Source organism: Alligator sinensis, unplaced genomic scaffold (genome assembly GCF_000455745.1).
Source record: "Alligator sinensis unplaced genomic scaffold, ASM45574v1 scaffold417_2, whole genome shotgun sequence".
NCBI lineage: Eukaryota > Metazoa > Chordata > Crocodylia > Alligatoridae > Alligator > Alligator sinensis.
In genome coordinates this window covers 426,035-438,498 of record NW_005842456.1, presented here as the reverse complement: position 1 = coordinate 438,498, position 12,464 = coordinate 426,035, and the positions used below count along the sequence as shown (strand labels likewise).

The 12,464-nt window shown below is 44.1% G+C and overlaps 1 protein-coding gene across 1 annotated transcript in view; it reads left to right on the top strand.

Moving 5' to 3' along the window:
* The first annotated feature begins 302 nt into the window (after positions 1-302).
* Positions 303-12,464, top strand: part of PDE7B (phosphodiesterase 7B) — a 316,789-nt gene continuing 304,627 nt past the window's right edge. The window contains exon 1 of the mRNA XM_025212336.1: positions 303-629. Coding sequence (XP_025068121.1) covers positions 609-629 — 21 coding nt within the window. The 5' untranslated portion in view covers positions 303-608. The remainder of the gene's footprint in view (positions 630-12,464) is intronic.

The window sequence follows — 12,464 nt, the reverse complement described above, 5'->3', positions numbered from 1 at the left end:
TGGATATTTTAAACCTTTCTGGTACGTCTGACTGTAAAATAATTCCAAGTTAGACCCAGAGCTGATAAAATATCATCGTGCTTTCTTTTTAAGGGGGACAGGCTGCCTAAAATCACTGCTGCATTCTTCCCATAGTAGTCCTTTAAAATTAATAGCACATGCAGAGGAAAAACTAAACCCTTTGACGTCACTCTTGAAATGAGGAAACATAAACAGAAAAGGCTCCACTCCAGTGAGCTGACAGTGCCGAAGCCGATTGGTCTGCTTTTCCTTGCCTGTGGCAGTTGACAGCACCTCCCAACCGTGCAGGGCCTTCTGCTTGCTAACACAGTCAGTCAGACTGCAGCAAGCTCAGCTGTATCCCAGCCCTTCACAGGCAGAAAAGTGTACTCTCTTCAAAAGAGTCTCTGATCATTTTTGCTTCTTGAGGGTTTTTTAAAAAAAAATTTTCGGTCGGTGATTTTTTTTTTCTCCAGTTGCTGTTACTTAATTATATTCCTAATCCTGGATGCAGTTACTGGATTCTGCAGTACAAGTCTTCATGAACAAGCTGCACCGCTTAGAGATTTCACGGCATTCAAAGGTCACAGAACTGCCACTATGGTTAAATGTCTTGTTTAATGGTTGAGGTATGTACAGCAACTCTAAAAGAGGCCGTGTGATTATTTTTAAGGGGGAACTAAAATTGCAAAAAGGGGAAGAAGGGAGGTGTTACTTTAGAGAATTTTAAAAAAACATTTTTTATTGTGACTTGTTACTACAGCAACAAGCTTCTTATCTCCTCCCTTTTTTTTCTTTTTATTGAAACTAGCGGAACATTTTAACTCGTGTCAATGTAATCAGTTGCAGGCAAAAGAAAATTGAGAGTTCTGTTTTTGTATCACTGTATGATCCTGCTGAGGAAAGTGAGATTGCTGTCCCAAGTCCTACATTTCAATGGCACGAGCAAAGACGTTGGACTTGGTTAGCTTAGTTGGATGAGGCAAAGGAAAGGAGGAAATCAATCCAATCTCTGGGTTTTTTCTTTTTCTTTTTTTTGAGTTGGCTTGAGTTTAGAGCGGAAAAAGATGATTGGGAGCAAATATATTGAATAGGAAAGAATAGCAGCATAACTCTTTGCGACGATGTTCCATATCATTTTATTGCTACATGCTAAGGGTGTTTTAAAGGGTTTGGATTTAGAAATGTGAAATTAAGATGAAGCCTGTGCAAAAATTTAGAAGGAGAATGCTAGAAGAAAACTGCTTGCATTTTATCATCATTAGTTTTCTTGCAGCTCTTGCTAACTCATTAAAGTAGATTTTAATCAAGAACTAAACTAATACAGCCTGATGGCATTTTAATGACATATAGCTTCAATTCATCTTCAAGCTGTGACTTAACTTGAATGACTGTTGCAGCATTACAGTGAGCACTGTGTGCTGCAGGAAACACAAGTAACTGCTAACATAAAACTAACATTATTTTCAAGAGTGTGATTCTAGCATGCAAGAGGAGGAGCTACTTGCCAAGAGCCTGTGTGTTTAAAAACATTCCTTTGCTAATTAAATCTAACATACAGACTACCTATGCATTCCTTTGTCAGTTCATTGCTTGCTATCTTCAGGTTTTCCTAAGTTATCAAATGAGAGCTGATACATAGCTGTTTGAAAATGTTACTGGGCATTTAAAACCTCCACAGTTTGACCACCTTTTTGTTAATTTTACAGAAAATGCACCTTTAAAATTATATTAAGGTTATATGATGAGAGATATAACATGAATGCACTCGTACACTTCAAAGGGTTAAGAACAAATTAAATGTCTGAGGCTCAGATACAGCAACTTGAGGACTGCAAAAATATTAGCTCTGAAATGCAGAGGATGTGATATGTGCTGTGAATGGACAATTGCTATTCTGCAGTGCCTAGTGGGAAAACAAGGACTTTGTGTATTGCAAATGCTTAACTGCAGCTCCTCCATTTCCTTTGCTGTATCTTCACTGATGGCTGCAGGAACAAAGAGGGCTGTCATTTACAAATTTCTAAATGCCACATCTCTTTTAAGATGCTGAAGCATCCTCCTTTCCATATCAACCAGCAGCCCAAAGTTAAGCATTATTGGATGAACTGTATCCCTTCGAACCACCACCCTGTTCCTTCCTTCCTGCACCCCAAAAGCTGTACATGAAACTGTCAGTTAGCTTCAAAAACTAAATCCATTGTTTCTCTATGCTAAAAATGTGGGGGCAGGGGAGAAAAAGGGAGTGGGGAAGCTAGCAAAATGTATATTATAGAGCTAAGATCATCACTTTGATTGTGGTTGTCTGAGAATTACATAAGGAACAAAAAGTCTCAACTTTCTCAACTGTATGAAGAACACTGTGTTTCCAGAAAGCAGTGTGTAAGACAACAGTCTGCATTCGTTTTATAAACGTAAATGATTTGGTTTTTCAAATCAGATTTTTCCTGCAGGTCTTTTTTTTTAAAAATGTGTAACTATCACCACATGTTCTGACACTGTACACAGCAGAGCTCATGACAGAGCATGTAATGTGTATTCAAACTAAAGAGAGGGCAACCTCTTTTTCACCCGTACAAATCAAAGTCTAGTTTGGTTGACATGCTTTCTTTGAGCATTCACAATACACCAGTGAGTGCAAAATGAAAATGTAATGCTAAACTTTCCTGTGACATATTGCAGTCATGTGCCAGCTTATTGCCCCAATAAAAGATTGTCAAAAAGGGAGTAAAGCTTTGAAAGAGTTTCAGATCTTAGGAGTTGTTGCCAATTATGAGTTTGACTGAATACAGTAAGGCCAGTTTTAGCTCTCATGCTTTCAATGGAGTTGTAGCTGATTGTACCAGGATTTCATTTAATCCACTGTGTCAAAAAAATTTTAAATGTGAAATTCTGAATTCTGTACTCTGGCATATAAAATACACCAAGCAGTAGTAGATACTTCCTGCCTATAACTATGTGCTTTCCCTGGTGAGGCATAGCTATCCATTTGCCCTTATCATTGCTCAGGCTAGGTCACTGATGCAGACTGGCTTTTCCAGTGTCTTCATTGATATTATGAAATACAGTGGAGACATTCAGCAGTTTATGGTTCCTTTTCCCTTCCCCCTAGACTCTCATACTAATGTTTAAAAAATACTTTAACAATAAACAATCAAAAAACTGATCTTCCGTGACATTTGTATGTAATTGTCTTGTCATTTTTAGTCTTATGGGAAAAGCCTCTCTCTACTGGTAATTTCCTATACAGCTAGACTTATAAAGTGGACCTATCTGAGATTAACCAACCCATTACCGTCAAGAAACCAAAACCTTGAGCCTTTTTACTTGGCAATAAAGGATGTGTATGATCCATGCTGTCATGTAACCTGGCTCTATATACATGGCCAGTAGGTCCTGTAGGACTTTAGTAGGAATCAGGGAAAAATGAGGACTAGATGCCAAGTCATTTGGGGAAAACAGGTAGCAGCTCACTGTGTATCTCAGCTCTTCTTTCTTTCCTTTGAGTTTCCATGGAAAACCCTCCATGTTCACCACGGAATGACAAAGGAAGAGGGTGCCGGAATGCTCACATGTTTGAGAACAAAATTAATTATTTCGCAAAGGCATGATGGTTTTTTCCTGTGTAGTTGCAGGGAATTTTTATTTCAGAGTTGTCAGACAGGAATTAATAGAATCTTGCTTTGTGAGCTATGCAATTCATTCCATTTTTCTTCTCTCTCAGCCAGAGAAGAACAAAATTCTCCTTCCTGGGATATTAGCAGAGACACTGTCTTCTCTGACACTAGCATCAGAGTACCGCTTACTATACATAGATGCATATAGCTATCCACTGCACCTGGTCTAGGTTCATGTGGCTTTCTTTAAGCTGCCTAAAGGTGCAGACAGAAGTGAAGCTCCCTGTTGTAATTCATGACACTTTACAGGAAACCCCATTAGTTACAATGATTCCCCTGGACCCAATAGAAGTTCACTGCTGGGTCCTGGGGGTTTGGGAATCCAGCTGCAGGCTTTGAGCATGCAACACCTCTCCTCCCACCCAGCCCCGGCACTGTTTTCACAATAGGAGGTGGGGAAGGTGGCAAAGGAAGCTCCTTCTAGCCATTCCCCAGCAGGTACTGAGGAGGTTACGATCCACCCACCTCACTCTCCAGCACCGACTCAAAAACCCCTAGACTGAACTCCCTTCACTCACTTTCCCTATTCTCATTCTGAAAACAGTGCCAGGATGGAGAGGCAGTGCAGACAGAAGTTACTGAAGCTGCTGTTTTAGTGCATCTTCATCTGAACCCTCATGCAATGAGTTCAGATTTTCACAGGTTCAGGCCCTTTTAAAGTACTCTGCAGCCATGCACTTCTGTCTGGTCATGACCTGAAGGTATACAGCCTGAAGTGGTCTGACACCTTGTAAATCAGGCATGCCATTTTTTAGATGATTTAAGGCCTATGAATGCCTGCAACATTAGCAGAGATCCTGTTTTTCTCTGTTTAAAAATAAAAAAAAATCATGATTTAAAAAAAAAAAATAAATTGCAAATTCTCTAAGTAAAACTCCCCAAATCCAGGTTTTTCCATGATTAAAATGAAACACCACTGTGTATATAGCTATCAGTTGAACACAATGTTTTATTGATATATTTACAATTTTAAAGCAATTTGGAAGACTACCAGTGCCTCAATCACTATAATAAAGTAATTTCTAAATACCTATACATTTTGGCATTTGATTTGGGGGTTTTAATCATGGAAAATCAGAGCTCTTCCTGCCTCTTTCACTCACCAGGATGCAGATCCAGCAGCAGCTATCCCCAAACCCCACCATTCTGTAGCGCTGAGCAGCCCTAATATGCCAGTTTCCTGCTCGTGCCATAGCCCCTCACTCCTGACACACAGCCCCCAGCGTTGCTGGTGCCCCTCACCCTTGACCCCCAACCCCCCCCACTCCCGGTCCTGCTGGTGCCCCTCACTCCCCACCCACAGCCTCTTTGGATCCTGCCGGTGCCCTTCACTCACCACCTACAGCCCTCTGGCCCTGATGGTTCCTGTCACTCCCCAACCACAGCCCCCTGCCTCCCCAGCCCTGCCAGAGGGGGCCCCCAGCTGCCAGCCATAGGGACCAGGGACCCAGGTCCAGAGCCCCTGTCCCCCCAGCAGCTCCCAAGCCCCAGCTGCCACCCCCAGGGAGTGGCAGCTCCTGCAGCAGATCAGGGTATGGAGCCCAGCTCCCCCTCCCCCATGGGGGTACATCTGGAGTAAAGTGCATGGCGTGGGATGACAGCTGCCCACTGTGTGCTCAGGGCTCCCTGCACTGCTGCCCTTCCTCCGGGGCCTCTACAGTCCAGTGGGCAAAATCTGACACAGCACAGTAGAGAAGGACTGGGTGGGGAAGTTTGATGCCACCCCCATAAGCTCTGCACTGCAATGGCAGGTGCCTCTGACTGCCCAGCAGTAGTGAGGGGCACAGCTCTATGCCACCACCCCTGCTGCTGTCATGAGGGTAGTGGGTGCTTCACCAGGGTGGCACAGGGCTTGTGGCAATGACACTGAGCTTCCCCACCCCACTGTGCACTGCCGCACTGGGTCCCACCCACTGGGATGTGGAGACCCTGGGGGGAGGGAAGCATGGCAGGAAACCTGAGCCTTCAGTGAGCAGCCCACATCCACCCCACCCCACACACAATCCCCCATCCCCCACCCCCCAGGAGGGCATGCACCGGTGAGGAGCCATCCCCACCTCCTCCACCCGGACAAGCTGCCTGCACCTCCATCTTGCTCCCCACCGGTGCCCTGTAGTCACGCATTCTGGCCCCAGGCCCCATGCACTGCCCCAGCTGGCCAGCAGCCCCAGCCCTGTCCAAATCCCTCCCTCCCTCCCTCTGGGAGCCTCAGTTCCCCACCCATCAGACCGATCTGCAGGGAGCTGTCCTCCAAGCTGCCTAGCAGCCATGTGCCTAGCACACATGCACATGGCGCTCCCTGCCTGACCAGTCTCCTCCTGCTCCCCCCAGGCCCTTACAGGCTGCAACTTTTCCAGCATGCAAGAGGAAATCCATTGTTTCCCTCATTTTTCTCCTTTAAAGGAGAAAATCTGGGTTTTTCTCCTTAAAAATGAGAAAATCTAGGTTTTACCACATTTTTCCATGGCAAATGGAAAACCTGGATCCCTGATCATTAGGCATTTAGATCAACTTAATCAGGGCTAGGTTAATCTAATGTAATGCCTGTACATAACCTGTGACACTTTGAAAAGGGCAAAACTTGAAAGATGTCATTACTTCAACTTGGGAGAGTATGTGGGAATAGCTAGGCACAATTTGGCCATTCTGAGGGCAGGTAACCTGCACCTGCAGGCCAAGAAGAGTCTACAGCAACACAATATATATTAGCTAGCTCTAGCCACTAATCAGGAACAAAACCTAATTGGGCCTAACCTTATCTACCTTAGCCAAAGACCAGGAGACAGGGAAGAAATCATTAAGTGCATACAGCAACATTATATAAAAGCAAGGCTCGTCATTCCAGTGCTAAAGCACTAGAGCAGCTTTATTGCAATTTGTTTTCACTGTTCAATACGCAGCCTCTAAGGGATTTGGAAATAAATATTTTCAGCAGTTGAAGGTGCACTTCACCTTTCTATGAATGATGCACTTTTCTATGAATGATGTAAAAAGCACTTTTCTATGAATGATGTAAAAAGCATAATTTACTGTGCAAACTATGCTTTCAGGCTATCACTGCAGTTAGCATCATGTGAGGGGGTAAATATTGCACCCAGGGAATTACTTGATTTTGGTTCAAGGATTAGATTTGGCCCAATCTGTTAAATATATCCTTGTTGGTGCAATAACAGTGTTCATCTCTAATGTCCTGATCTGATCATTAATAACCCAGAATCATAACGGTGACAAACCACACGATAGAGATTTATCAACCAAAAGAAGCTTAAAGCTGAGGTATTATTCAACATAATTGTTCCACACTTTGGTGATATTGTTGAGGTGGCTGAGTTGATTATGGAAATCTAAACTGATCATTTACATAGGATATGCTGAATAGAGTCTTTTTCACTCATTGAGTTCAAAGTGATTACGCCTTATGTCTCCATTTTACACATGCGGGAACTGGGATACAGAAACACCTTATCCCAAATTTTCAGAAGTAGCCTCTAACGTTTGGTGCTTTTCTTTTTGTGTGTCCACCTTAAGATAATTTATATCTAGGCAATTGCAGAGAGACAGCCACAGACTGAGGCACTGGTATGAATTAGATGCTGAATATCCTGCCTCTGGTTCTACAGTCAGAAACTGAACCCAGGCCCTTGACACACATTACACTTAAGATGTGATTACCTGGTTAATCATGTGTTAAATTGTAACCTGGCCATATGTTAAAGCAATAAAGTGTCATAAGACAAGGGAATAAGCCATAAAGTAATTTAAAAAAAAATATGTAATAACTTTGTGAGTCGTTCCTATCACACCTTTAATTCCATCTGTGGCCAGTTGTGCCCTGCGGCTAGGAGCCCAGATCAGCTGATGAGGCTCCCAGCTTTAGGTGACCCCCATGCACTCCTGGAGCTGGGAGCTCCATCAGCTGATCCAGGCTCCCAGCCAGGGGCACTACATGCCAAGGCTCCCCCTGTTCCAGCAATAAGGGGCAATAGCATGGGCAACTGGTGCCTCCTCCGTCAGGGGGGACACATGCCCCCCAGCAGCCAGTCAGCAACTGGGGGGGTCCCCCCATGGCCGATGACACTGACCGGGAAGCATGAGTGGGGCACCCAGAAGTGCCAGCGGGGCTCCTGAAAGTGTCAGTGGCGCTTTTCCTAGCACCCCCACTCCCCACCCCCAATCCCCAGCCAGCACTCACAAAGGGGGCTCCTGCCTGCCCCCACCTTGCCCATCACCTAAGCAGGGGCCACTGGCTGGGAAATGGTGCTCCAGCACTCTAAGGGGGTGAGTGTGCACCCCCATGCACCCCCTATGTGTCGCTACTGAGTGATCCCACAATCACGCTTCCTGCCATGCATGTGTGGCATGGCAGGCATAGGTGCTGAAAGGCCAGGGCTAACAGGGTTTATCCCCCCCAAAACTGGGCCGCTGACAGTGGCTCCAGCACCACCACCATGCCCCACCATTATAGCACCACACCCAGCATCCCCACCGCATGCTCCTCTGCCACTGTACATACAGCACTAGCAACTCTAACTAAATTCGGTTGCTCTTGGTGTTTGGCCCCAGTATAATTAATTCAGACTAGTATCTCAATGGATTTCTAATATGAGCTGGGTAGGGGGCGCTGCAGGTGCAGGCAGTTCTATGCAGGCTTCACTTACCGGTCCCACCCACGTGCACTCCGCACTGCTCCTGGATGCCCTGTGTGCCCTGGCATCTCCTGGGCACGTTGCAGCCACCCGCGTTGCAAGCAGGGAGAGGTGGGAGATGCAAAGGGGTGGGGCATAGGAAGTACCATACTGAGTCAGACCAATGGTCGATCTAGCCATCTCTGACTGGTAGAAGTAGATGATAAAGAGGCAGAGCATCGAACTGGATATCTCTAGAGTGATCTACCCCCTATTCCTGGCATCCACCATTTATTGGGTTAGAGATGGCAGAGGAAACATCTTCAACCCAACCATCTGTCCATCCGGTAAACAGCCATTAATAGCTCTGCCATCCATTAATTTATCCAGTTCATTTTGACAAAGCCTCCTTCCTAAGAGTTTTTATATTAAATTGTATGTTCCTGTGCCACAATGTAAATTATTTTATGTATTATGCAATTTTATTTGAATTCTTTTGTTTTTTGCATTCCCAGCTTATGATATAAAAATATTAATACTCCAAATCCAACAGATTATCTATTCCTGACATGAAAATGGCTATATAATTCAACAGGTTCATGGTGGGGCATCCAGGGAGCTCAGAGCTCACAAGCGAGCATTGGTCTATATCCTAAATGACTCAGCTATTGTACTGACATCCTCAAAACAGAGCCAAATCCAGATCTGGTATGAAGATACACAATTCAGCTAAAGTCAGACTTATGTAACAAAATTTCAGAGTGAAAAATTCCATGAAAATCTGTGACAATCCTTGAAAACTTTTGACTTTATTATCTGTGTGATTTTCTTTCCCTGCCCCACACACATTTTTAATAGGTGAACTCCTGTCCCTAACTCTGGAGTTTCAAAATCTCATTAACATTTTTTTTCCTTAGGACATGAATAATCTATTAAAATGATGTGTTATTACATATGAATTGAACTGATTAAAATAAACTTGCAAAAGGAGTGAATAGTATGGGCCAAATCTTACATCCTTATTCCATCCTTTCTCCTAGAGTAAGAATGGAGAAGGCTTAGGGTTTAGCTTGTTTACTTACCAAACAGTAGCCCATATAGCCCCACTGCCGGATGGCATTCTGAACAGACAGCCTCTTCTAAGCCTATTGTCCAAATCAGGTGTGCTCAATCTCGGCTCATGAGCCAGATCCAGCCTATGGTGCTGTGTCATTTAGCCTGCAGGGTTCCCCACTGGTTTGGAAATTTGGCAGCAGGTGGACAGTGGTAGCATTAATAGTTGCTTCCTTGCTGCCAAATTTCCAGGCACATGCAGAGCCCCATGGATTAGATGATATGGCTCTGCACACTAGGGCTAGGGACAGACATTACACATAAACCGGTTTAAGTGATTAGAAACTGATTTAAACCTGTAACAAAAGAGATGTTCAGTGCACATAAACCAGTTTGAGATAAACCTGGTTGAATGTAGTATCAGACTTAACTGATTTGGCTCAAACTGGTTTATGCAATGTCTGTCCCAGACCCCTTGCTGGTTTAAGATAAACCAGACAACCCTAGCATCCCAGCATGCTCTCTGGGCTGGTTAGGGCTCTCTGCTCCACAGCAAGGCTGGTCTTTCCCCTCTGCTTCCTGGCTGGAGCTCCAGATACTGCAGGCTACTTCCCCCCCTCCCCTCACTACTCCCTGCTAAGCAGGAATTCCTCACTCCCCTCTGGCTTGCTAAGGAGGTGTCTGTGTATTAGCTAGCAGACCACATTCTGGCTATGGTCAGTGCTGAATCAGATAGAATCAACAGGCAGAATCAACCCCCAGGGAAGACCAGGAGCAATGAATACAAACTCCTGGGAAATTGCTTCAGGCTCAATTCCAGGAAAAACTCCTTCACAGTCAGGGTGTTCAGGCTGTGAAATAAGCTCCCTCCAGTGGTGGTGCAGTCACCCTGGAAATCTTCAAAAGGAGACTGGAAAGTCACCTTGCTTGGGTCACTTGACCCCAGTTGTCTTTTCCAGCCTAGTCCAGGAGGACTGGACCCAATCATCTACAAGGTCCCTTCTAGCCCCTAAACTATGAACAAGTAGCTGGTAATATCCCTCTGTTGTTTTCTTAATTGGGTGATAAACACTGTTATCAGTTCCCTGCTGGGCTAATCAGAATTCCTGCCCACCCCCATCAGCTCCATGCTGTGGAAGGGAAGGGAGGGCTGCTCTAGAGCCCCCTGGCTTCTGGCTTGAGTCATTTGTCTGCATTTCTGGGATGTCTGTCTGGTTACAAAACTGATTTAGCCTAGCCAGATTAGACTAACCTGCAAAGACTGAATCAATTCAGGCTCAGGCTTTTTGAATGTCTGTCCCTAGCCTAGGTCACCAGTCTGCACTGGAGCTGGTGCATGGGGTCAATCCATGGCCAGATTGGTATGCAGGTTTGGGCCAGTGCATGGCCAGATCTCTGTGCTGGATAGGGCCAGCATGCTTCTGGATCCAGCATAGGAGACTGCAGTGGCAAGAGATTGAGCCAGCGCAAGGAATCTGATTGACACAGGGTCAGGACAGTGCATGAAAAAATCTGCACATGCATTCATGTGCCAACCCTGCATGTGTGGTCCAGCCTTCAAACCTACATCAAGCCACTCATCCAGCCCATGAGGCTAGAAGGTTGAGCATCAGTGATCTAGATAGACAGATTAAACAACCAAAGTTGTTTGGGCAGATCAATAGAAATGGCAACCTTCCTAGATCAGCATCATCTACACAAATGACGTTGAAGCACTAGCATGTGGGATTTGAATCTCCAAATACAAGTGGCAAGGGTTCTATTAATTTCTGAGGATCCAACCCAAGGAAAGAAGGGTGAAGATTCCTAAAGGTTGTGTATTAAGGATGGAAGCACATTTCCATGAGATCACTATGCAGAGTGGGCAGCTCTCCATGTCTCAGAGCTAAAGGTCTCTTCTCAGAGGATCCCAAGAACAGTATCCCCTAGATATTTCCACAGAAGATTTTTAGGATCCATTAGAGATTCAGGGGGCAGCACAAGCTTTTTGAGCTCTTGGCACAGAGCCCTGTCACTATCATTGTATATAGAAACTTTCTTACTGACTGTTGTTTTTTTTTTTTTACTTGCCTTTTACACTTGTCTGTATAGCTGTGAGACAGGCAGAGTAGAATGGAAGTAGGTAGGGAGACTGAGTACCCAGATTGACAGGAAGACAAGAAATAAGATGAATAAGCTCCCCTTGGAGATGGGATCCTGGCTTCTCTATGTTCCATGAGTCATCTAGCATACTATGGGCGTTGTGATAACTAATAAATGTGTCTTGTAAAGAGACTGTCATGCCTCTTTCTGCTTTATACTGCGGGCCAGGGCTTAGCTCATTATTATTTATTCATAGGCATTTCTCTTTTACTCGTTGCCATGATTTCTAAGCATCTATTAATAATGTTCAAGTAGCAATAAAACCTCCATCATAAATTTAAATAATCTTAGACTCTAGTTTAGCTATGTGGTCACTGGGGGGCTATATGTAAGTCAAGAAAACAGCTGTAAAAACTGATTGTGTAAGACTGAGGGGCTCACAGTGCATCAGACAAGGAGAAGAGATAGCTGTGGTGCGGGAGTTTCTATATACCCAGTCATGGAGAGATGAGGGAGCACACTTCTACTCTTAGCTAAGGAATTACAGTTGTAATGAAAATCCCATCTCCCCCATCCTACACCTCTTCTGCTAAATAATTGCAGTGTTTTTAAATGGGCTTTTAATACTGGACTAGGCAAAATACAAGAAAATATGATTCAGGGAGAAAGCTTATATACTGAGGAAGGGGTGTGTTATATTGCTTTTCCATTGCTGAATGCTAATAGTCAAAAACGTTTTTTAAAAATCTTAAAATATTTTCTCTCACCTTCCAAAATCACCTCTTGGAAATATGAAACTAAATGCATGTCTTAATAACTATGCTTAAGTGCCCACCTGCTTTCTTACCTTAGGACTTCTGGTTCCATCTTAAAACCGAGACGTAAAATATTTTTAATAAAATAAATAAAAATTAATAAATACATTGACCAAATTTCAAATAATGGAAACTGATCTGGGCCTACTGAGATTATAGAATTATGCCAGTTCACATCACATACCAACAATACAAATATAACATTTTTCCTC